General features: G+C 35.6%; 2 protein-coding genes across 7 annotated transcripts in view; one reads left to right on the plus strand and one right to left on the minus strand.

The window, feature by feature from the left end:
• Positions 1–1,519: 1,519 nt before the first annotated feature.
• JRKL (JRK like) lies at positions 1,520–5,533 on the minus strand. Its single transcript, XM_039220319.1, has one exon. The coding sequence runs from the start codon at positions 4,824–4,826 to the stop codon at positions 3,252–3,254; it is 1,575 nt and encodes a 524-aa protein (XP_039076250.1). The 5' UTR covers positions 4,827–5,533; the 3' UTR covers positions 1,520–3,251.
• Positions 5,534–5,550: 17 nt separating this feature from the next.
• CCDC82 (coiled-coil domain containing 82) overlaps positions 5,551–26,669 on the plus strand; it is a 32,718-nt gene continuing 11,599 nt past the window's right edge. The window contains exons 1-5 of one of the 6 annotated variants that reach the window (XM_039220314.1): positions 5,551–5,634; positions 10,389–11,140; positions 11,614–11,818; positions 21,795–21,887; positions 23,933–24,057. In XM_039220314.1, the coding sequence (XP_039076245.1) occupies positions 10,403–11,140; positions 11,614–11,818; positions 21,795–21,887; positions 23,933–24,057 (1,161 nt within the window). In that variant the 5' untranslated portion in view covers positions 5,551–5,634; positions 10,389–10,402. Of the gene's footprint in view, positions 5,635–5,708; positions 5,865–5,889; positions 6,120–7,940; positions 8,598–10,388; positions 11,141–11,613; positions 11,819–21,794; positions 21,888–23,932; positions 24,058–26,669 lie in introns of those variants that run through there. The other 5 variants (XM_039220315.1, XM_039220318.1, XM_039220317.1 and 2 more) reach the window with 5 other exon arrangements.

A 26,669-nucleotide genomic window follows, 5' to 3' on the forward strand; every position in this document is an offset into this window, starting at 1 on the left:
TATATTTTCCTACCCCTCTCCCTCAGTAGTCATTTGCATATACTAAGACCCTATCAATCCACTTCCCTCACTATCCACCCACCAAAAGTCCAAATCTCTCACAGAAAGCAAGTTCCTAATTTCCTTTATCAATACCCGCAGGTAAACCTACTCTCACAGAATTCTTGGCTACAAGGAGTATGGGTGTTTAAAGAAGCACTGTAATGTACAGGTTGGTTTTCTGAGAACTGTTGTATCAAAACTCATCAAGGGGAAAACCTGGCAAGACTAGTGAGAAAATTAAGTCTGTGGCTAATTTCTTAATGGAGAAAGAGAAAGCTAAACACACAGCCTCTGGTGGGACATTAAGGGAAGAGGAATCAGGAACTAAGAATTTAAGACTTTGGGGCACATACAATAAGACCTGAATAGCTTCTGTCATCATCAACTAACCATTCCCAACTACTGATCAAATGCATTTAAGTTGGCACTGACTTTTTAACATTTTATAAAAAAGAAGAAAAGCAGAGATTTCGGGGACCATCTATAGCAGCACACACTACTAAGTAGCAGCACACACTACTAAGCCTGGGACTATGATGCTGCAATACACATCATTACAAAATGAACCTCACTGTAGCCCATATTTCCTTTTTTTCCTCTCTAACCAACTCTTCTTGTATTTCAGCCTATCCTTCCTTCTTTTCCCCAGATCACCTCATTTTTCCCCCCTTTGATCTGTATGGATCTGAGTGCATACATACTCATGTGGTTTTGATAGTAGGAGTTTCCAGTATCTTTGGTCTAGCAAGACTTTTATGTAGGGACAATACTGTGCCCATGACTCGAATTTCTCTGAGACTGTCTCATGAACTAAAGAGAAATGTTTCCAAGAACTGTTTCTTTTCCCAATGGTGGGTTTTAAATTGTTTAAGTGAGAAAGGATCCTCACTGAGCATGGCTAACACAAAAATCAAAAGACAGATGACCCAAGTTTCAAATGCTATTAGGTTGGAGATAAACAGAAATAAAACTACAGAGTAGTGAAAGAGGAAGAATAACCTCATGAAAGAGTAAAGGAAAGGGCAGTTGCTGCCACAAGTGCACTGGAAAATAGAGAAGTTCAGACATCCATGAGAGGTCTGGAGGGAGGGAGGTGGGTGGCCAGAAATAAAATTTGAAGACTGGAAAGGTTAAGAGGTTAGCCTAGGTTGGACGGTACAAGTGTAGGCTTTGGCATCAAATACCTGGGTTTAAATTCTTACCTGCAGCCAAGTGATTTTCAGCAATTAAGGGTAATGAGCTGAGCAACAGTATTTCCACCATAATTTGAGGATTATATAAGTATATTGCTTAGAACATAACATAGTATTCAGCAATTGGCAGCTTTTATACTTATGTTTAAGGATAAGAGGGTCCAAAACAAACTATAGCCTACCCACGTTGCCAGCTTTTGGAAAAGAGCAAATAGCTATAAATTTAAAAAACAAGAGCAGTCTCTCACAGGCTAGAGAAAGAGTCAAAAGATTCACACTCAAGGTCACAAAACAGTGAACCTTTTACTAGATATTAAAATTTAAAACCACACAGCTTAACAGTAATGTTAATTTTACCACTAGGTGGCAATGATACAGCTGAATTTCACTGACAAGGTTAATTTTAAAAATTGAGCAAACCCAGACAGAAATTCCAAGAAGCTTTTATACATATTTTCATGTTAGAAAAATGAAAAATTCTTTTATATACAATTTAATTTAGAGCAGAATGTATAACTATCTGATCCAATATGTATGTTAACTTCTGATGCTTTTTTTCCTCTGTGCACTGATGCAATTCATGCAATAATCTTTAAACAGTTCTAATCACAGAAGTCTTTTTTAAAAAAACTGGACATACAGCATGAAGATAACAGAATTAGGGAAAGCTAAAGTCTCTTTGAAGTCTTAGAATTCTAAGAAAGGCACTATAAAATGCAAAGTATTTCAATAAAAAAGTTAAACCTTTAAAAAAATGAGAGAACATTTTGTTTTTTAAGGGCCAAAGCATGAAATATGGTGACCCACGTTGCTTATAAATTACAAATTAAAACAATATTCATACATGTAAAGTCTTTTCAATGTGTTAAATAAACATTAAATTTATTAAGCAAATTTATCAAAATTCTCACTTAAATGGATTCTAGAAGAAAGAATACCTTTTTACAAGTGTCAAAAGAGTAAATGATTAAATTCCTTAAAATGTGGCACTTTCCATAATTATTTCTGCTTTCTTCATAAAACAAGTCTTTATTCATAGCTTGTTAAAAATAATAAAAAATTTTATTCATTTCTTTTTCTTTTCATATCAAATAAAAAGGAAAGGTCTGATAATCTTTTTCAAACGATAGACATTTCCAAGTACACAGTAAAAAAACATAAATTCCCAAGATTCTCCCCCACATATAAGGTGGGAGTTCATACCACCACATGTAACATTACAAAACCTATACTATAATTACATGAATAAATAACTACCCAATTCATAATATAAGACCCAATTAAAACTTATTTATTCCCTTTTCATAAATAACCTAAGGTTTCCCAAATTTTCAATTCACAGTTTTCTACAAATAGATCAGAATATATCTTTTATATATCAACTTTCAAATAGTTTCCTAATTTAGTAATTAATTCCTATACATTTACTTCATTCCAGAAAAATGTCGCCCTCTTGCCACCTAAACGTTTGTAAGAGAATAAAAGTATGATTTCTAAGTTATTTTATAATTCATAGATCAGTTTCCTCATTATTGGACTTCACTTTAAATTATTACGGATCACCCTGAAAACTAAAATATAGGTATTTCTCATTGTGTCAGTGTATACAGATACACAAAACACAACCATTTTAGATACCAGCACAAAGAAAGATTACTGTGGCAGCCCTCATAAACCAAACAACAGATTTCAGGAAAGTGCTCAATCTGTTCAGACGTCTATAATTTTTGTTAGAAGTTTTAGGGAATGCCACTGTAATAGAAGGGATAATTGCAGGTCTACATGTGTATAGGTAATCTGTATCTATACAGAATCAGCTTCCAGTTGTCTGCACAAATAAAGGAAGAGACACAGTATACCTAACACATAATCCTCGAGCCCCTTCAGATACATTTTTGTATCTGTATTTCATAGGACTGTGTCTGAGAATTGAGAACACAAAGAAAAGTAAGCCATACTGCAGAGATTAAGAGTTACAAACACAATTACCAAAACAATGGTAACAATGAAATGCCATTATTGACTTGAATTTGTCATCTTCTGTTTATTTCTGATGGTGGCTCGAAGTTTACGTATCACCAGTTTATCAGGCAGAATCATATCACCTTGTTGTTCTAGATAATCCAATAAATTTTCAGTCCATTGGAGAGCAGCTGCATGATTAATATGTTTCTCTGGAATCAGTTCTATTTCCTCCTCCTCATTTTCACTAGATTCATCTGTCTGGCCTTGTGCTCTTCTGATGATTTCGCTGTCAGTTAACACTTCATAACCTGGTTCGGTACTGTCCACTTCAAGCCATTTTTCAATGTTCTCAGTAGTCACATTTTCCAATCCTTTGGTATGTTGTAAAATTGTGGCCACAGTAGCCACAGAAACATCTTCTTCATCAAAGTCCAAGCCTTCTTTCTCCTCTATTGTAGGAAGAATCTTCTTCCATGCTCTGCTAATGGTAACTGGCTTTACTAAATTCCATGCCATTGCTATTTCATAAAGTGCATCTAGCAGAGTTAGCTTCTTCCAGAAGGATTTCAGGTCATTACCTTCTTCCAAGTTGTTCTGAAGAAGACCTGCACGATAATTTCTCTTCATTGTCGCTATGACTCCCTGATCTGAGGGCTGGATCAATGAAGCCACGTTAGGTGGTAAATACTTGGCAAATATTTGGCCATCATCTGACCTCAGGACATTTTCATTTGGATGAGTTGGTGAATTATCCAACAAGAGCACAGCCTTTTCCTGTAGGCCTTTAGATCTTAAGTACTCTCGAACTTGTGGCACAAAGATCTTATCAAACCACTGCCGGAAAATGGAGAGATCCATCCATGCACCTTTTTGGCTGAAGTAAGAGACTGGCAGGTTTGACGTGTCAGTTGACTTGAAAGAGCGAGGTTTCTTTGCTTTCCCCACAACGCAAAGTTTCAGTTTATGTAAACCTGTTGCATTGGCACAACACATGATAGTGACTCTTTCTTCAATTGACTTGTGCCCCGAGACAGTGCATTTACCTTTGACCACAGAAGTCCTGGAAGGTAGGCATTTCCAAAAGAGTCCAGTTTCATCTGCATTGTAGATTTGTTCAGGCTGTAAGTTCTCGCGTTCAATAAAGTCTCGGAAGTTGTTACAAAAATCTTCCACAGCAGTCTCATCTCCATTTAATCTTTCATTTCTAATGTTAATCTCTCTAATGCTGTGCCGCTGCTTAAAACGAGTTAACCAACCAGCAGAGGGGTTAAAATCACCATCCATACCCAAAGCATAAAAGAAGAACTCTGCCCTTTTCGCACAAATTGGTCCAGATATGGGATTCCCTTTTGCTCTTTGCTGGTTGAACCATTCCAGCATTGCTCTGTCCAGTTCCTCATACATAGATGGCTTCATAGATTTCCTCTTGGCAAGAAGACTTGTGGAATCAGAACTGCTTGCATAAGTTATAATCTTTTCCTTATTTTTTCTTATATCTCGAACTGTTGTCTCACCAATTCCATAAATCACTGCCAGTTGTTTGGAAGAACCTCCGTCTTCAAGTTTTTTTATTATATCAAGTTTATCTTTAATAGTTAACACCACCCGCTTCCGTTTCCCTGACATGCTGAGGCTCTAGGACTCGGGCCCTTGCCCCACACTCACACTGAAACAATCTGCAAAATCCTTCCTTCTTTTTCACACGGACCCACTTTATCAGTCTTACACACTCAGTCTTTCAACCTTACCAGGAACCTGGTGACCCTGACCCCGTCCCCGGACGGGCTTGGCCGGCAATGAAACGGCAGAGGAAGGTGAGAGGGGAGGAAGTTTGAAGGAACAGGCCTTTAACTTAGATGGGCAGTAGAGGAGGCCCCAAGTCACCGCGGATAATCCGGATTACAAACATTTGTTTTATTCCCCCAGTGGCCGCGATAAAGACTATAACTCCATCGTGACCACGAACCTCCTTCAAGCCCTGATCCAGGGTAAACGTCCGTCACTAGCCCCTGCCACACCCCAAAGTTACGGCAGAGAGCGGAAGAGCCACGGAGACGGGGACTAGCCCCCTTCCCCAAGGGAACGGTTACGTTTGATTTCTTCCCCAGCAGCCAACCCCTTCCACCGCAAGCCACACTTCCCCGCGCTGGGCTTGGCCTGGACAGTCCTCCCGGCCCCTCACAGCCCGCCGGGCCCCTCTCCCCACCTCAGTTGGAACCAGGACCCGCACCGATCCCTGACTAACGCGCGGCGACCGCTCCTCCCCCAGCACACGCTCCCGGAAGATGCCCCCTCCCGCCGTCGGCTCCGCCCTCTGCTCCTCCCAGAGGCGGGACTTCCCCTGGTCCCCGGAAGGAGGAGGAGCGTGGCTAGTCTGGAGTGGGTACCTGGGGCGGAGGCAAAGGCGGAGGCAGAGGCGGAGGAGCTTTGAAAGGTGAGGGCGCGGGGGCGGTGCAGGGCCAGCCTGGGGCGGGGACTCGCTCTCGCTCGGGCTGCTAATGATTTAGTAACTGAGCGGGGGAAGCCTGGCCTCCCCTCAGTCAGGGAAAAAAAATTCCTGCGGGCGCCGTCGGGGTGGGCGGGAAGACCACCTTCTGCGTCTTTCTGCACTCGTTGCTCCCTTTATGCTGAGCTGCAGTAGGCCGAGTGCCAGTTCCTTCCTTGGTGAGGAAGTGGGCGGGGCTGGTTGTGGGGAGTCGGGTGGTGGCTTCGCGGGTTTCTGGCCTTTTCAGACCCTTGTTGGGTTTCTGGGTGCGGAGCTCCTCTGTGGCCTGGGGGTTTGTGTCGTCCTACGCACGTCATCGTGAAGCTCGGCCTAAGGGTCCGCTTCCCCAGCGACCGTGCCCCTCTCTCCCCGAGGCAGAGTAGCGGACTGGCGGGCGTGCTGCGCTGGCTACCTGCGTCCCGCCAAAGAGCCAGGTTTGTAATCAGGAAAATGACTCTGGTGTTAACTCCCGCGAGGATCCTTCCTCTGCCACTCATCCCTGCTGGAGTTAGAGAACCACCTTCGGTGTTAAAGATTTTTAATGAATACTGTTGTTGCCCCGGATGCGAAGCTGGCAGGATGCACTCCGCGAAATTGTGGCGTATTGGTTCGTGATTCTAAGTGGAGGGAATTGGCTTTCTCTGTAATCTTTCCATTTTTCATTTCTGTCCTGTCGTGCTGCCCTGTTTTCTACCGAGGGAAGAACTGTGATAAATGCATCGACAGCAATGTGAAAAGAACTTAATCAGAATTATAACAATGTAGCCCTTAAATCGTGTATCATGCCGGCTTGTTCTGGTGTCCCCAGTAATTTCATCAGATTGTGAGCTCCGTGGAAGCAGAGACCGTGTCGATCCCTTGTAGTAGCGCCACAGCTCCGCGCTTGTGCTGGCATTCAATAACCATTTCTTGGGTCTCTTAAAGGTTTTCTCTCTAAACTGTCATATAAAAGGAAATATCAGAGAGGGGTGTTGTTTTACAAATAGAAATGCATCCTTTCTGGTGGAATTTCAAGTAATGGCTGGGGTTCCATTGCCCTTCAAACCTTAGAAATGTAAACTGTCACCTGATAGGGCAAGAAATTCCTAGAATGAGTCTTCTCTTCAGGGTAAGTTAACCTCAAAGCCCAGGCTACACGGTATTTCCTCTGATAAGAAATTCAAGTAGCATCATCAAGTACCTTTGAATTGTAGAATGGCTGTGTGAGAGACAGCGATATGGATTCTTGCCTTTATCTTTTTTGGCAGACTGCAAAGTTATGTGTATGCCTTTTTTTAAAATATATATATGCCTTTTATGTGATATTCACGATGAAGCACAAAGATGTGATTGTATTGATCTTCATTTATTTAATGCTTTCTGTTTGGAGTTTCTTTGTTTTTCTCTTTGCCTGAAGGTAAGGTATTGTTAAAAAAAAAAACTTGATTAAATTCTCATTTCAAGAAATTGAGTGTATACTCAGCATATAAAGAAATTACATCCATTGCATGGATTTTTTTTAATTCTAATGACTGAGATGTCTTATTCATAAATCTAGCCTCACCTTCTCATTTCTCTCCTCAGGTTCAATTCACTCACCCTTTCCCTCTTGTCATCATTCTTCCCTCCCCAGCTAACATTGTAAAAGTATTCACAATTTTAGAAGAGAAGCCAGGCATATATAAATTATATTCTTTTTCAGTGACAGCAATTTTGAAATATGAGGAGAGACCCTGGAAATTTGGCACTTTGTCAAATGAGCCTTGATTTATTTAAATAAAATTTACTTCTTCAAATATTCAGTACTGCAGTTTTCCAAAATAATATTTTTTTTCTCCTCAGAGACTGCCTTTTTTGAAATTTTTACTTTTGGATTCAATGGGGAATCCTTAAACTTTGTGATCAATGTCATCAGTAAGATGGTAGAGGGAAGTCTCAAATTTTCATTTCTTTTGCACATTCTTTTCTTGCCTATTGGATGGACAGTTTCCAGAAGTTTCTGGCCTAACTCAAGTGTACTAAAATTCTGTTACATAGTTTTTTTTAAAGCATGTTTGTAAACTCTAAACTATTTTGATGATTCTTCTTTGAAACTAAAATTTAGCATGAATGAGAGCTAAAATAATGATTTTTTAAAGACATGGTCTTTACTACCTTGTACAAATATAATATTGGCAGCAGTCATTGTGTAGCACTGGACGGGGAAATCAGGAGAACTGGTTTCTAATCCCAGCTCTGTCACTAACAAGCTGTGTGATCTTCGGTAAGTCATTTGAACTCTATGTCTTTGGCTTTGATATTTATAAATGAAGGTAGACAGCATCTTTCTTCTAGGATCATTGTCAGGATTTAAAAACATGAAAATGCACTGAAAAATTACTATATATATAGGATTTTTAAATAGCTTAACCATGCACAGTCATAGGTATTTTTATAGTGTCACAGTCTTAATCATTTCTACTATTGTCGTAGAAGTCACTTACTGATATGATAAATGTCTTTTGACATGGAATAGTTTTGTGAGATAATCATCTAGTGTACATGAACCTACTTTTGCATATTAATAAAATCGTCTTTCGTTTAATGTTCCTACTGTTCACACTTGATGTAGCGTATCTACTGAAGCCATATTTGTCATTTGTTTTCATAAATGTTTTCTCATTCTTTCTTCCAACTCAGATTTATTAGAAAGATTACAGTGTAATTTGCATGCACAGTTTATGCAAATTTATATGTGCTTTAAAAAATACTTATTTGTACCATATGGCTTCAAAATATAAGCTGCCCATTTATCTGGTGCTTAATTAAACAAACAAACACCTACAACAATAGTCTCTTTAAAACCTGGAGAAGAAACTGGATGGACCTCCTGTGACTCACTATGAGATATATAAGAAAACATAGCTTAAAGAGTAATAAAAAAGATTTTTAAGGTAATTTTGACTGCACACTATTCTCATCTTTGCTGATTTTAACATAAGCCTTCTGTAATATGCAACCCAAGTGTAATTTCAACTAACAGAATACTTTGTCTGTTGACTAGAGTTTGTTAAGATTGCTGTTACAATGTCCAATGTATCTTGTAGCGGTTACTATCATAAGATCACATTTCAGCCTACACTATAAAGATAATTTCTGGTGCATAGGCTTAGCAACCAATATTCTGATTTTATATGAGATATTACCATTATAGTAAATGTCACATTGCCTTTAAACATAACAATTTGTATAGTCAAATGAGTGGTATTTCCCCCACTTACACCCCTACCCATCCAAAAAAAGGAATCATCTTGGAAAGGTATAAACTTGATTTAGTGATCTTGCCATTGCTCAAACAATTTTGGCATTCTGTTTCTGAATTTATCTTCAAAGTTACAGCATATTTAAAAAATATCTGTAATGGTAATATTCAACTTTTGAAGTTGGATTTCATTTTTGGAAGCTGCTAACAGTCCCTTAAAATTGAGACAAATCAATAAAATGGGTATTTAAACCACTCTTTGGGATAAAAGATGGAGCGTGGTTATTTTCATATTTTTATGTATTTTTTGATACTATGTTTTGTAGAAAATCTCCAAGAATATTCTATGCCATAGTGTAGATATTGGAATAATTAGCCTCATAAGATGATTTCTTTGGAGATAACACTCAATAGAGTACATAGGTTCTTAAACATGTATTATGAGGTCAGTCTCATTACATTGTGATCATATGTGTATTTTTCTTAGCAACTACAAAAGTACATGTGTTAACTGTTTTTCTAGTTACATTACTTATCTCTAATTGTTCCTTTATTATATACTTGTAGCAATTTTAGTGTTCACCCTTTTCTGAATCAGAAACTTACAGTATTTATTTTCTGTCCCAATACCTTGCTCTGCTTCACCATGAAACTTTTTTTTCACCCAATTTTGGATTGTTAATCAGTTTCTTTAAGTGGTTTAAAGCCATTGCTGTTTTATTGAAGTGTAAATGGATAGGTGACCTCTTAGTTTTGCACTGCTGTTGTTTGTCAGCTACTACTTTATAACTTTATTCATATAAATTTTTGATCCTTTATAATATAATTCATATCATTTCTGTTTAGAATCTTTTGCCTAAGGATGAATGATTCTGGTAACCCCACCCTATTGTTCTATAATTGTCTTTCTTTCCAGCATAAAACCTTTCTTCATACCTATTCAGTTGCACTTAGTTAACATACCGTGTTCTCTCTCAGTGCCAAAGTTTTGACCTTACTATTTTTACCTGCCTGAAATCCCTTCTTTTTGTTGAAATATAACCAGTCCTTCAGAAGTCTATCAGGTCATACCTGTTGAATTAAATCTTCAGTGAAGCATTTGCTGTACTGTTCTTCCTGCATCTTTATGATTTTATTGCAGTTATTTTTGTCTTTCATTTGGTATTAAATGAATGCCTTGCATTTTTCTTAATATATGTTTGTATGTTCTACCCATGGATGATAATCTTCCTGAGAACAGGACCACAATTTTTCTATGTATCCCTTTCAACACAAAATATAATTCACAATTGATGTTCATTATAGTTTTTCCATAGATGTTCAATAAATTATTTCCTGGATAACTGTTCTACCATCTTCACTCAGATATTTTATGTGATTTGTGAACCATTTTATAACACCAAATAAATATAGTTTACCATAAATGCATTCATTGTTGTGATCTGGTTATCATTACTATGTTCCTAATAACTTTATTTTGTAGAAGCTTAAGTGAAAATGGTACATGTTAGAAGACACGAAACAAGGAAAAATTCTAAAACTCAAGAGCGTGAGCAGAAATCTCGAGTTGACTGGAGGCGGACTAAAAGAAGTAGTATTTCACAGTTATTTGATAGTGACGAAGAGCTTGACAGTGATGAAGAGCTTGATAGTGACGAAGAGCTTGACAGCGATGAAGAGCTTGACAGTGAGGAAGAGATTGACAGTGAGGAAGAGCATGACAATAACAAGGGGTTTGATAGTAATAAAAAGCTGGAAAATGAAAGAAAACTTAGATTAATTACAGTTGAAAGTGAAGGTAGTAACCATGAGCATATCATGAACACTGGCAACAGTTCAACGTATGAAGAAGAAAATAACAAAAACAAACTTAGAAGTACTGACTCACCAAATCATGAAAAGCTTTCCAGTCAAGAAGATGATGATCTGAACAAACGCACTGGACAGATAATAGAGGAGGATTTGGAAGAAGAGCACATCCAGCGAGGGAAGAGAAAAAGGGTCTCCTCTGTTATGTATGACAGTGATGAGAGTGATGGCAGTGATATCCTAGTGCGAAAAGTAGGCGTTAAACGTCCACGTAGAGTGGTTGAAGACGAATGTTCGTCAGTAGAGATGGAGCCAAAAAACCCTGAAAAAACTTTAAGTACAAGAAAGCGAGAACAATTCCAGAAACTGAAAGAACTCTCAAAACAAAGATCTCGCCAGAGACGCAATAGTAGTAGAGATTTTGAGGTGTGTTATATTTTATTGGTTTTGTTACTGTTTTAAAATCTTTTCCTTAAAGTATTTAATTTTTATAAAAAAGTGCTGAGTCTGTTCTATTTCTCAATTCTTGAATTTATTATTTAATCAAGTATCCTTGAACATGTTTGCACTGTTGTATCAAATATAATTTGCTTTATCATGAGCCTCAGTTCATCACTCTGTTTTAAAATTGAAAGACTGTTTAAATATGGTCTTTCCTCTTTTTAACTCCTACTTATAATCTTAATGTCTATTTTAAACATTTGACATCATTTACCAAGGCATATTATCTTCTTCCTAATTCAAAAGTTCAACATTTAACATAACAAGATTTTTTTAACCTTAAAATATGAAATAAATTTCCATGGATCATTGGTTTCAGATTTAATCTTTTAATTTTGTATCCATACTGACAATTTAAAAGTACAAACTTACTGAAAGATATGTTCTAATTTAATTAGGACTCTCAGAAGGAATCCTGTCCAAGCAGTGATGAAAGTGATGATGATGAGGAGGAAGATGATTATGAATATGATGAAGATGGTGATGATTATATTATTGATGACTTTGTAGTTCAAGATGAGGAGGGTGATGAAGAGAATAAAAGCCAGCGAGGAGAAAAATTGACTACATCACAACTGAAATTAGTAAAACAGAATTCTCTTTGTAAGTTAAATATCAAGAAAATATTTTATGACTTGCTCTAATCATGCTATTATATCAAGTATCAAATTAGCCTCTTACTATCATGTTCTAAGTCATTGATTAGGAACTCTGGTTTTAGTTTTAGGTAACTTTGTCCCTCTGATAACAGTTTATTCTAGTAGTTTCAGGAATACATTCTTAAAAATTATTGAGGACCCTGAAGAGCTTTTGTTTCTGTGGGTTATAGTTATCAGCATTTACCACTGTAGAAATATGAAACAGAGAAATGTAAAATATATTTATTAATTAATAGACTTTAATAAGTTTGTTACATGTTAACGTAAGTAACACTTTTTTAAATTTTATTTTTGAGAGAGAGAGAGACAGTGTAAGCAGGGAGGGGCAGAGAGAGAGGCAGACAGAATCAGAAGCAGGCTACAGGCTCCAAGCTGTCAGCACGGAGCCTAATGTGCTGCTCAAACCCATGAACCACAAGAACATGACATGAGCATGACACTTAACAACTGAGCCACCTAGCACCCCAACAGAAATAACAATTTTATTAAAAATAACTATTTTCAAAAAAATACAAATGGTATTGTTTTACATTTTAATACATGTATTTAATATTTAGCTTAATAGAAGGCAGCCAGGTTCTTATTCCTGCTTTTGCATTCAGTGTATTTTGATGTTTTGATTGAAGTAAATGAAAACAGTAATGCTTCACACAGATAGGTAGCTGGAAAAGGGAGAAATATTTTAAAAGTGTTTTCAAAATAATGTGGATATTCTTATTTGTCACTACACAATTAAACAAGTGATTGTTTCTTAAAGGTTAGTTGCAATATGGAATCTGAAACCATATAAGCGAATCTTTAGTACTCACTTACATTGCAGTCCACTAGTCTGTTTTGCAGTTTGAATGACTCTTTTATCCATATGTGATTTTGTAACATCATGCATTAGTCACTTGGAAAATATTGATTCATTGCATTATGTAGATCTTCCAAATGTTGACACATTTCATATTATAATATTTTTGAAATCACATTTGTTAATATTACCGCCAATCTCATCAGAAACTTTTTTAGGTATGGGGAAGCTGTCAAGCTCACAGCAGTAGCAGATATAAGTTTTCTAAAATTCTAATTTCTATAAAAATCTGTTTCCTAAATCTTTGGCAGCAAATACTGTGAGTTCTTGAAATTACAGATTTCCTCTTTCATTTTTGAGAAAATACTTAACAAATGCCTGAATATCCATTGTTTGTCATTTGTTCATTCGTTTCCTTTCTTTCTTCCTTCCTTTGTTCCCTTCTTTCTTTTTATTCTTATTTTTTATGTAAACTCTAGGCCCATCATGGGGCTTGAACTCACAACCCTCAGATCCAGAATTGCATGCTCCACTGACTGAACCAGCCAGGCATCCATCAGTTGCTTTTTCAAGTAAACATGGTGTTTCATGACAAATGAGGGGTTTTCAGCTTCCAACTCCATTGTTCCTCAAAATATGATCAATCATATGCTGTGGTATGCAGCATAGGTGCTCCATGCATACTTCCATTTCATCCCATTGAATACTCAAAAGATGTATATTTGAGACTTAATAAAATTCATAGTTTTTACTACTTCATCAAGGACTTTCTTAAGTAAAAGTAGCTTTTTACTGAGGGTATAGCAGTGAATCCTACAGTGATTATTTGTGGTTTGGTCGGACTGCCGTCATTCTTGTTAGGGAGCCAGCTGCTTTACCCATAGTTACTTTTTGTACCATCAGTGAAAATGTCAACATGGTAAAAACAGCAAGATTATCTTAGTGTTATTGTTTTGACCTGATAGATCCTCTTGAATGGACTTGAGGACTTCAGGTGTCTACCACACTTTGAGAACCATAGGTTTTTATCAGGCCTATTGAAGTATCAGTGAAACTTTGATAAGAGATTGGAAATTAGGATTCTTTTTATACAGTTAATTAAAACATAAATAATAGGACCCTGACAAATTAGCGTATCTTTAAATATGTATTTTTCTAGTTCCTATAATTGTGCATAAATCCAAAGATTGTTTTTATGATGTTTTACAACTCTGGTAGAAACAGGCTGTTGACTGAATACATTTTTTATTTTTTTCTTCAAGAGTGCATTCTTTCCAATTTCTTATAAATGGGCATATTTACTAAAATTATATGTAATGTGATTCAATATCAATCTCATGATTTATAATAAAATAGTAGATTGAGGCATGAATCAAATTTCAAGAAATGTATCAGTTATAGAGAGGCCAGTGATAGGCATCTCTATTTTGAAAGTCAATGACTATTTTCCTTACATCAGTAGTCATTTGGTTACTTGCCAGTTGGACACTGAAAGTTTAGGGAAACTCAATTAGCAGATAACCCATCATTCTGGATTATAATATCTAGAATGTGATAGAATACTTGTTCAGTGATACCCTCTCATAGCTACTCCTGCTAATTAATAAAACTCAAAGTCCAGCAGAGGGCAACTATTTTTAACATCCTTCTCAATCCTACATGTCTGTGCTTGTTTTTTTAAGGGACAGTTTTAGATTTACTGAAGACAAGAAACTACAGAGAGTTCTTTTATAACCCCTCTCACACACAGATTCCCTATAATTAACATCTTGCATTCGTTTGGTACATATAGTAAAATTGATGAGCTAATATTGATATGCTATTATTAACTGCAGTTCATAGTTCATCTCAGGGCTCACTCTGTGTTGTACGTTCTATGGGTTTTGACAAATATAAAATGATGCAACAGGTATTTGTTATTTCAGTATCATACAGAATAGTTGTGCTGTCCTCAAAATCTCCTGTGCCCTACCTATTCATTTCTCCCATCTCCCCTGAGCCCCTGGCAACCACTTATCCTTTTAATGCTTTCATAATTTTGCCTTTGCTAGAATGTTTTATTGTTGGAATACACAGCATGTAGTGTTTTCAGATTGAATTTATTCACTTAATAATATGCATTTAAGTTTCCTCCATGTCTTAATGTGACATGATAGGTTATTTCTTTTTATCACTGAATACTATTCCATTGTATGGATATACCACAATTGTTTATCTATTCACCTGCTGAAGGAAGGTGAATAGATAACCTTCCAACATGTTGGTTGCTTCCAAGTTTTGGCAATTATGAATAAAGCTGCTGTAAATATTTGTGTGCAGATTTTTCTATAGATGTAAATTTTCAACTCATTTGGATAAATATCAAGGAATTCTGTGCTTGCTTTTACTACTGAGCATCATTACCTTAGAGAGATGAATCTCATTTTTTATGCAATACATTTTATGTGTGTGTTAGTTGCAATTCTGGCTTTATTGTTACAAGTTGTCTTTTCTCAGCTTATAACCATATTCATGCCTTTCCTCCCTTGAGTTGGTATGTTTCATTAACTACTATTCTAAATTTTATCCTTTATTCAAGTTTCCCATTAACTCTACTCCATCAGTCCAGTGAAATTGCTCTCAGTAGTGATTACTTTCTAGTTGCCAAAATGTTTTTCAGTTTTTTTGTTAACCTGGTATTGTTATGTGCTTTGCCACCATCAGTTGACCACCCTCCTTTTCAAAAAGTTCTCTTTTTAGCGTGTAGTGTTGTCTTCCCTTGTCTTGTCTTCTTTTTATAATATTGCTTTCTTCTTTTTCTACTTGCCACATAAATATTGATGTGTCCAAAGGTCATCCTCAAATTCTCTTGTTTCTGTATTGGCAGTCTCTTTCCCATAACTTTTGCCTAATATATAAGCAAAAATTCCAAAACTTTTATTCCCAGCACAGATTTCTCCAAAGCCTGAGACATACTTTTCATTTTCTTATTGACCATTTTTACCAGTGTCTTTCAGACACCTCAGATTCAATCAATCTGTGTAAAACTAAATTATTGAGTGGTAACATTATGGAGTTTTGGGGTGGTGTAGAACTTATTATTTTTTGGTTGTTGTGGAGGTTACACAACTTTATGCACCTGTGATAGAACTGTACACCAAAAAGAGTGAACCTTATGGTAAACAAAAAATAAAGAGAACCAAGTAGGTATTCCCACTTCCAAAAAATAACCTCAATGGTTAATCCACCTCACTTCTCTTTGCATTTCTCATACCCATTTAAGTTGATGATACATTATAGGAACTTATTGTTAGTTCAGTGGATGGTTGGTTAAGATAAGTATATTGGCTGAAGGCTCCTGGGTCTATACTTCAAGACAGAGAAATATAATTTAAAACATTAGAGGGGGGAAAACCCATATATTTTAGAGTGATAATTTATGACTTGTTTTTAATACTTATAAATGTTTATGCCATTTATGAATATAATAAAAAATATAGGCAGTTTTCAAGTTATCAAGGAATTATGTTCTAGAGTTGCTGTAGGTGGATTCTTACACTTTAAAAATATATTTTCTCATTAAAGTAATAACCTATACGATGAATAATCAACACTACTCTATGGCCTCAGACTATAATTAGTCTAGTATTACCAAATTCATTCTCCTCCCAGCCTCTATAAGAACACTGAACACTACTCATAGTCAACATATCACAATTTGGGAGAAACATTTTCTAATTCCAAATTCAATACTCAAGTGAGAATCACAATCAGTGGCCAATGCAATTTTAGATTTTTGAAGAGAACAGTTATATCTAGAGGAAGACATTTGTCACTTCCTCATCTGCCATTTGGCTCGGAGAGATGTATCTGTAACATCTCAAAATAGAAAAGTTTCCTCTCCTGCTCATGGTTGAAGCTGTTGAAGACAGTCATAGTCTTTTTTCCTTCTTGTAAATCCCTGTACTTCTCTAAATTTATTTTGAGACTGCAGCTCCCGGAAGAGATATTATAAAAAGTAGAGGGAAAGACTGGCAATGGCCCATTGTATTCCAGACCTAGAATGTTCACACACTAAGAAAGTTATACACAGAGAGAAAGGAATAACCTTCAGATTTGTGGATTCTGACGATTATATTATTTTTCCAGTCTATCCCATGTTCGGAGTGACAGAGAACAAAGTATAGACAGAAGAGTACATCTCAGTCTACTAGTGCCTTGCTAGATAAATACTTGCTAGACTACTGGAAATTAGATTAAAAATGAACATTAACTTAGTCTCCACCTAGAAATTAAAGAGAATAATTCTATCAACATAATGCAGAGTTTGCCTGAGAACAGTCTTGCAGGCATTTACATTAAGTATTAAATCCTAGATCTTGCCTTTTTTTTTGTAGAATGAGTAAAAAGTACCAGTGAAATCATATTGTAGCACAAGGGAAAGGTAACATTGCCCATGTAAAGAGTTGGAGGAAGAAAACGTCTGTGAAAAATATTTCAAATATTTCATTAAAGGAAACAGAAGAAAATTGTATCAAGCATTGCTTTGCCCTCTGTGAAAAACAAATAGGAACTTATAGAGAGAACAATTCGAGATGAAACAGAGCAAGCTAAGGATAAGTTGCCAGAAAATTAGAAATATAAAGTCATAAGTAACATCCATATTGAAAGATGTAAAAAACAGAATTAACAGTACAGAAAAGTCTCACCAATGGTATATAGGTTAAGCCCAAGAAGTTCTTCTAGTATAGAGAAATGAAAACAATTCTGAGGGAGAAGATAATACATAAAGAAATAGAAATATTTCACAACTTTCTGGGGGAAAAGTACAGAATACATGGAAACCTAAAGGAAGAAAATTCTATAGCTTTAGTTGGATATATAAAAGAAGATTTGAATGTGCTAAGAGATATAGCATGTTTTTGGATGGAAGGGACATATGGAAATGTGAATTCAAAGGTGTGATAGGAGAAAATACAGTTGTGTTGCTGGACACACCCATTTATGCAAATCAATGAGGCTCACATCCTAATAAGTTGATAAAAATAGATATGCAAATAGACATATGAAGGAAATAACTTTTCTAATTATAAGAATGATTTGCAAATAGACATATGAAGGAAATAACTTTTCTAATTATAAGAATAAATAAAAGTTACTTAGCCATCCTTTTAGGACCCTAAAAATGGTTTAATATATTAATTGGTTTCATTCATATGTCAAAAGAGAAAAAATCATTAATTAATCTTAATTTTAATAGATTCTAGAAAGCATTTCATAAAATTCAAGCCATTATCTAGTTTAAAAACAAAATAACAAGACTCAAAAAAAATAGTAATATTAGCATATGTCCTTTACACAACAAAGAATATTTAATACTTAGAGAATATATATTTATAATGAAGCACTAGAGATACTCTTTAAAGAACAAAACAAAAATGTCCTACTTTCTTCTAGGTGTTTTGAACAATGTAATAAGACAAAGTAAAAGAAATAAAACTTTTGAAAAGGAAAAGGCATTATTTGAACATAATATGATTTTATATATACATACACACAAGCTGTAAGTTTCTGACTTATTTAACCAGAGATATAAAAGTTAAGAGAAAAGATATGAATGCATTGAGAGCAGGAGTTGTAGATATAGCATATATTTCCATAGTTTTCTTGTGTTCTTTTTTGCCTACTGAGGGGGACCTGTTGGAGTAGGAAAAGAACCCAATTTCTTGCTGTTATTCTGCTTTCTTACGGTAGGCTTATGCTTCCATTTTAGAAGAAAGTACACCAACAATCTATATGCTTCCACCTAAGAGAATATTTATAAACATTCTCTTGTTTCTTGAAATAAGCTTAGCACTAGCAAGACCATATCCTTCTCAGAGTTAGGGGAGAAAGCAGAGTCACTGACCAGAAATTCCTGAACAGTATCTTTCTCTTTCCAGCTCTCTGATGTGCCATTAAGCTCATTTTCCACAAATATCTAAGAGAGTCTATTGGGAATTTGCAAAAGATCTCAGAAAGATGACCGGATTCACAATAAATACATAAAACTCAGTAATTTTCTTGTATGCTGTCAATAATTATTTGGAAGATATTATAATGAGGGACAATTCCATTTATAGTAGCAATCAAAATAAAGTTCCTATGCCTATTTTAAGAAGAAAAGCATGACTTTATAGGTCATGAATAGCAAAGAAATAGCAAAGAAAACATGAATGAAAGGAGAGACACACCATGTTTCTGGAAAGCAATTAATAGTACAAGAAATTATTTCTTCTGAAATTAACTTTTTGATTTAACTTTGCAAAACAGTGCTAAAATTCATATATGAGAATAAATAAAATTAGACAACAAACAGAAAATTAGAAGGACTTCCTCCATCAGATATAAAAAGTTATCATAAAATTTCAGTAAGTAAAGCAGTGTGGTACTGGCATACGAGTGACAGCCAGATCATTAAGAAAGGTACACGGTCCTGAAACAAAATCTTAGCATATATGTGAAATTAATATATGATAAAGGATGCATGGAAAATCAACAGAATGACTAGCTTATCCTACGATTGAGTATAGGAAAATTAACTACCCCAAGATTAACTACCTTGGAAAACTCAAGTTATGTATAAACACAAATACTGTTGGTTCTCTCCTGTATCCTTTCGTAGTTTTTTTAAAATCATGGAAGAAAAATTTAAATGATATCCCTAGGATATTCCACAGAAGCTCATCCAATATAAGGATTAAAGCACTGGGGGAAAAAAAACAACTATAGAGGAGGTCTGAGCTCTAATCCTGAGTCTTCTGTATCTAGTTTTGTTATCTTGGGTATGTTATTTCATCATTGTGTCATTTTTAAAATTTTTAAATGAGAGACTTGAATTATTTCCTCCAATTTCCCATCCAAATCTAAAATCCTGTGTTCTGAACCATAATATTATCAAACCTAACTACCGTGCAGAACAACATCTACCTAGCGGATAGTAGGATGAGATCTAGAGTCAGACTGCTTGAGTTCCAGCCCTGGTTCCAACACTCACTGGCTGTGTGATTTTAGGGAAATTTTTCATCATCTTTGTATTTATTTCCTTAACCAAAAATAAACCAAGGGTACTGATAGTACCTCATAGGCTTGTATTGAGAAATAAAGCAATGCGTGTAAGTGCATAGAACGATGCCTGCCATTTACTTGCTCAATAAAATCTTTTTTCCAATCTGAGATGCCAGCAGCATAATTCCTCCACTGCCCATCCATTCACTCAAACACAATGAAATTGAGGCCTTCCTGACTCTCTTGAAGGAGATTCTGATGTCCATTGGTAGAACACTTGAGGTGACTCTGATCCTCTAACCTTTCCTTTTACTCCCAATTCTGAAGAAACACCATCAGGGTCTTTAAAATAGAACAGCAGTTTCCAAACTCTGCAGCAACTAACGTTAGGCATTAGTATGTTTGAAGATTGATAAATTCAGGGCGATAAAAAATTCTATTTCAATTTATTTGATAGTTCGACTTAAGGGCACAGGGAATGAATTTGATGTTTCTTTCCTCAACATGTCTGTTAATATTCCCAGAACATTTTTCTCATTAATAGAGTTTGAGAAGTTCTAGAGTTTAAATGCATTTTAACACAAATTAAATTATGTACCAGCAGTATATTATATCTAGAGGTTGATGAAAGTCTAGACAAAATTGAATGCTATTAAAGAATTATTTCACTTTACCATTGTGTTTTACTGATATTTAAAAAAGTATTCATAAATAGTTGTGATCAGTTCTTTTGTAATTTGCAACTGATTACAGGCCCTCTAAAGTCTAAGGGTCCTGGTGTAAATTATCTGCTATAGTCATTTAATTTTATTACTGCTTTATTTTTACCACTTTTGTACTATAATAGCATGTTTTATTTAAAAAATGTTTAATGTTTATTTATTTTTGAAAGAGAGAGACAGGGCAAGCAGGGGAGGGGCAGAGAGAGAGGGAGACACAGAATCCAAAGCAGGACCCAGGCTCTGAGCTGTCAGCACAGAGCCGGATGCTGGGCTTGAACTCAAGAACCATGAGATCATGACCTGAGCTGAGGTAGGATGCTTAACCAACTAAGCCACCTAGGTGCCCATAACATGTTTTCTTAAAAAATAATGTATACTAAATATTTTTCCTGAAGTCCAGAAAAAGAGTTATACAGCCCTTTCACTAGCTAAAATATGTTAAAAAGTTTCTCCATGTTAAATCTCATTTTTATTTCATTTCAACTGAAAGCAAGTCAAAATTCAGTCATGAATGTTAATATAGGTCTTCTTTTGCTTAAATTTATAATCAGACATCTTCCAGTACCTTTAGTATTTTCCTAAAATACTCAGACTGCCCCTAATATTCTTTAGAGGTGCCCAGCACAAATGTTATATGTTGACCATTTGGATCATGGAAGGGGTTATGTTTGATAGAAAATATTTCTACAGCCATAGTTAACCTGGACCCTAAAGCATTGGGAAATATAAGGACCTTCTCTCATTGCCTGACCCATCACAATGAAGTGATTTCATGGAGCAAACTGGGTTAGTGGGAAGGTAGGCTTATATATTTGGTAGGAGAAAGAGAAGAGAGAACTTTTCTAAATTGATGTGGAAGGGTCTAAATCTGGGACAGGGAAAGGGAAAGAGTTTTTATAGCCATTGGAGTTCTGGCTAGGGTAATAATTTCCTGGACGATTTCATGTGTAGCATATTTTAAAGAGAAGTAAAGTTAGGAGTTGCAGGTTTATATTGAACAATCTACCTATAGAAGTTTTCTTTCTTGCTTTCTTACTCTAATTGTTAAGTTGATAATTAAATTTAGCTGCACAGAGGATGATGTGGGGCCTTTTTCATAGAATATCTCTTAATATTTTCTGAACAGTTTTCTTTTAATACGTTTGGAAACTGAGGATTATTTCAAATAACAACTTGAAATTTTGGATTAGAGGCCAGTAAGTCGGAAAATGGAGATTTGCTCAGTGACTAGACAAGTCACCGAGGCAGCTGTAAAATTAGGATGACTAAGTGATTTTTCCTATTTATAGTATTAATTTCTTAGAGAAAGGAAACTGTTTTATTCAGGGACTTGTTTTATCTGTTATATTCTAATATGTATTTTAAATTAATTTCAGATTCTTTTAGTGACCACTATACTCACTTTGAAAGAGTTGTGAAGGCTCTTCTGATCAATGCTTTAGATGAATCTTTTCTGGGAACATTGTATGGTAAGTTAATATGAATGGAACAATTAGCAATTTTTTCCGTTTCCAATTTGTAAAACCCTACTAATATAATATAATATAACATAATATAATGTAATGTAATATAATATAATATGTAAAAATTTAAGCAAAACCAAGAGGCCCTCCAATTGTTCCCTCTGGGATCATCTAACTACACCAGAAGCCCATTCACTTCAAAAACTTGCTACTGTCTATTATTTGTGAAATGTGGAAAGTGAAAAAGAAATATGTGATGTTTCCCTGCCCTTACAGAGTTCACAGTGAATGTGAGGATATGAGACATAGACTCAAAACAGTAGAGTAGTTCAACACCTATGTGTTGTCCCAGCCTCTCTAAACTTGAATGTCACTAAAAGTTACATGCTGTTTTATGCTTCTGTGCCTTTGTTCATACTGTTCTCTCTTAAAATACAATCTGTTTCTACCCTACACTTTCCAGGTGAGTGTAAAACCATCTTCACTCCCTCACTTGTGCTATCAGTGTCCTGGTGGTGCTGATGTTTATATACTTTTCATACTGTATTGAAAATGTATTTTTGCCTTCCTCCCTTCTAAGAGTATAAGAAAAACCATACCTTAGATATACACTTATCCCTTGCATCTAACACATAATCTGGCAGTTAATAAAGACTATAATATGTTGTTTTGAATATCTACCTAATTGCCAAAGTGACATTTCATTCATGGTATATTGAACAAATATTTATGGAGTGCCTAAGGGGCAGGCATTTATTTGAGGGCTGGGGATATAGCAATGACTATGACATATAAGATTTCTGCCCTCATGTTGCTTAACATCTAATGGGAGAGACAGACAATAGAATGAGTAAATAAATATATAACATAATTTCAACTAGTGATTAGTTCTTGAAAAAAACATAAAGTGGGTTAAGGAGATCAAGTGATGAAAAAAAGGAAAGTATCTATTAGATTGGTCAAAAAAAGTCTCTCAAGAGATTCCTTTTTTTTTTTTTTTTGAGAGAGAGAGAGGGCGGGCACGAGAGAGAGAGAGAGAAGCAGGGCTCACCCAAAGTGGGGTTTGAACTCACCTGATGTGGGCCTCATACTCACAAACCGTTGATATCATGACCTGAGCAGAAATCAGATGCTTAACAACTGAGCCACCTATGTGCCCTAAGAGGGGACTTTTAAGCAGAAACCTGAATGAAGTCAGGGGGGAAATAATGCATAGATCTAGCTGAAAGCACACCCCATACAAAGATCCTTAGGTAAGATTAATTTTCATGTGATAGATAAATGGACAAAGAAGTAATGAATATAGCCAATGGAATATTACCCAGCCATAAAAAAGAATGAAATTCTGCCATTTGGAACAACATGGATGGACCTAGAAGGTATAATGATAAGTGAATTAAGTCAACTAGAAAAAGACAAATACCACATGACCTCACTTATATGTAGGGTTTAAGAAACAAAACAAAGGAACAAATTAAAAAAGAGACAAACAAAAACCACTCTTAACTGTATAGAACAAGATGGTGGTTATCGGAGGGGAGGTAGGTGGGGGGGTGGATAAAATAGGCAATGAGGATTAAGAGTACATTTATCATGATGAGCACTGAGTAATGTATGGCACTGTTGAGTCACTATGATGTACATCTGAACCTAATAAAACATTGTATGTTGATTTTACTGGGATTAAAATAAAAAAGAGTAAGTCTGATGTATTCAAGGAATAATTAGAAGGCCTCTGTGGTTCTTTCCTTTCCTTAATGTTCTGATGGAATTGTTTTTTTTTCTTCATTAATCTTTTTTAAATTTAAAATACCATTCTAAAACTATGGGAAGAAATCCTTAAGTATTCATTTATTTAAATATTTCCTAATAAGGTTTCTCAGCTTTGGCACTATTGGTAATTGGAGCTGGATAATTCATCGGTGTGAGGGCTTAAAAAAGATAGATAGATAGATAGATAGATAGATAGATAGGTAGATAGGTAGATAGATAGATAATTTCCTAAGGGCTAAGTGATTATTTCTTGTTGTTATTGCTGTTCTCCTGAACAGATGGCACCAGACAAAAATCATATGCACAAGATATGTTGACATCTCTTCATTATTTGGATAACCGCTTTGTTCAGCCTCGTCTAGAGAGTTTAGCTTCTAGAAGTCGCTGGAAAGAGCTATATAAGGTATATAATTTTTTATTTGTTTTTGAATCTCTGGTTGGTGGTATGGGAGTAGGAGGCCTACTGGGATTTAAATACCCAGTCAGAATGAATAATCTTCTAAATTACTGGCATTTTTGTTGAATAATCAGCTTGCCACCTCTTTTAAAGGCTATTGTTGTTTTAATTATTGTAACACTTATTATATGTATCCAGTAATTAAGTAGTTCTAAATGATGAATAACTTTAGAACATCTCTAGGTCTTAGTCAGTCTATTAAAATGAGGAGGTTATCTTGCAGGATGTTAATTGTTGTTTCAGAAAAGAGAGTTCCATTGTTACGAGAAACAGTGGGTTTAACTTAAACTTAACTGGAGAACTTTCCAAGGAGCATTAATGTGAGAATTTATACTGTAAATCTTCAAGACGTTGACGTAGAATGTAATACTTTCCAAATTTGTGTTTTACTATGAGACTCCTTTCCATGAGCTACCTATTATCACCTCCGAGAATAACTGATTTAAATAACATAATTTGGGAAACACTGGCCTAGGGTGCCTTAATCCTTCTCCACCTTAAGATTTTGTATTTCTACCAATTTAAGGGAAGCATCCTTTTAATGTATAAGATTTATTGCATTTCATGTTATCCCATAGCTTTCTATTTTATGATCTCTAATAGTAGAGGCTGTCTTATATGATTTTTAACTTTTTTAAAATCTCCCTACTTCTAACATTCTATCTTCCAGTTTTAGGAAGATAAAAGAATGGCAAGATAAGAGAAATCCAAATTCCTATCAGTCCTTTTAGAACTTAAATCACTGGCTACTCTACCTCATTTATGTCAGGAGATTTGACTGCATCCAATGCCTGTTCAGTCTTGAATTACTGATAAATTAGCCACAGATGGTTTAGGTTTAAGGGACAGTTATGGGATTACAGAAAGAGAAGACTTCAGTTTGGAGGATGGCTGAGTTGAGGGCCACCATATATATCTTTTTAACTTTGGGTGAGTTTTTAACCTCTCTAAACTCTACTCTCTTCCTCAGATACAGAAAATATTTACCTACTTTAAAAGGAATATTTACTTACTTGGTAGGTAAAATACATAGCACAGTTCTTAGAACATGGTATAAATATTGTTTTCTTTAATAGAAAAATAGCATATTATTTATTGATTGTTTAACTTGGCCAAGTAATTTGCATGCAGTGTAAAGTATCTTATTTGATCTTCAGAGTAACCCCATGAGGAAGGCGCTATTATTTCCTCCATTTTAAAGAGAAAACTATGACTCAGAAAGATTGAGTAACACAAGGTTACATCGCTAGTAATTAGCTAGGCCACTGTTCCAACCTAGAAATCATAGCTTTCTAGAATTTCTCTGACTTGAAAGCCCATACCACTATGCTGTATTATGCTTTACTGTACTATGGTATGTTATGCTGAATTTGAATAACTTGATGTTGAAATAATAACTCTAAGATACAGGAAAACGTTAACTTAAAAATTTAGAGACATAGATGATTTAGTATGGTCTTGGTCAAAATTAGCTAAGTCATGCTGCAAAAAATAAATAGTATGACAGACCAGCAATGAAAATCTTAATAGCTTAACCCAGCAAACTTTATTTTTCAGTTATATGTCCTGTGTAAATCAACAGTAGTGTTCCTACATATTGTAGTTACTCACAGAGCCAAGCTCATAGAGCTCTCATCTCACATGTGCTTCAGCATGGACCACAGAAGCAAGAAGGGAAGGTGGCTGGCCACCTATTCACTCTGAATGTCAGCCTGTAAGTGACACGTGTCACAAAGGGCCATGAAATATGAGAAATATTAAAAGTAAACAAAATGCAATGTTGTTGTGAATCATACAGTGTTAAAAAAGGAAACTGTTAATGTACTGGATATTTAATTACTCTCAGGCTGATAGAGGAATATGAATGTGGGTTACTAACCCTGTATGTGGGTTAGTAACTACACTGTATGTACTTCAAATATTATGGTAAAATTTAATCTACACTACTAATTATAACAGCAGTATCTAGCATAGGCCTAGAGTGTGAGCAAAAATACACAACCACAAGTAATTTTACAGCTTAATAAAGCTTATTTACAAATGCCAATATTTCCTCAGTTTCAGCTCAGGCTGTCCGTATCCATACCGGCCACCTGGTACTCCTATTCCCAAGTTGTTTATTTTCATAGTAGTTTATTTAGTAAGTAGCCATAGGAGGATGAAATTGTTTCTGGGGGCACCTGGGTGGCTCAGTCAGTTAGGCTGAGGTCATGATCTCATGGTTTGTGGGTTTGACAGGTCATGACCTCATGGTTTGTGGGTTTGAGCCCCTCGTTGGGTTCTGTGCTGACAGCTCAGAGCCTAGAGCCTGCTTCGGATTCTGTGTCTCCCTCTTTCTCTGTCTCTCCCCCGCTCATGCATGCACGCATTTTCTCTCTCTCTCTCTCTCTTTCAAAAATAAATTTAAAGAAAAGAAAAATTTAAATTATTTCTGGAATATTTTGTGGGAAATATGGTATAATTTACACAATGGAGACTGAATGTGATCTGTTTTTTCTCAATTTTCAACTAACATAAATGAATTTGTCTTTTTATTATTGTATCCTGAATTTTTGCTG

This window comes from Hyaena hyaena, unplaced genomic scaffold, assembly GCF_003009895.1.
Source record: "Hyaena hyaena isolate Hyena2069 unplaced genomic scaffold, ASM300989v1 scaffold_882, whole genome shotgun sequence".
Taxonomy (NCBI): Eukaryota; Metazoa; Chordata; class Mammalia; order Carnivora; family Hyaenidae; genus Hyaena; species Hyaena hyaena.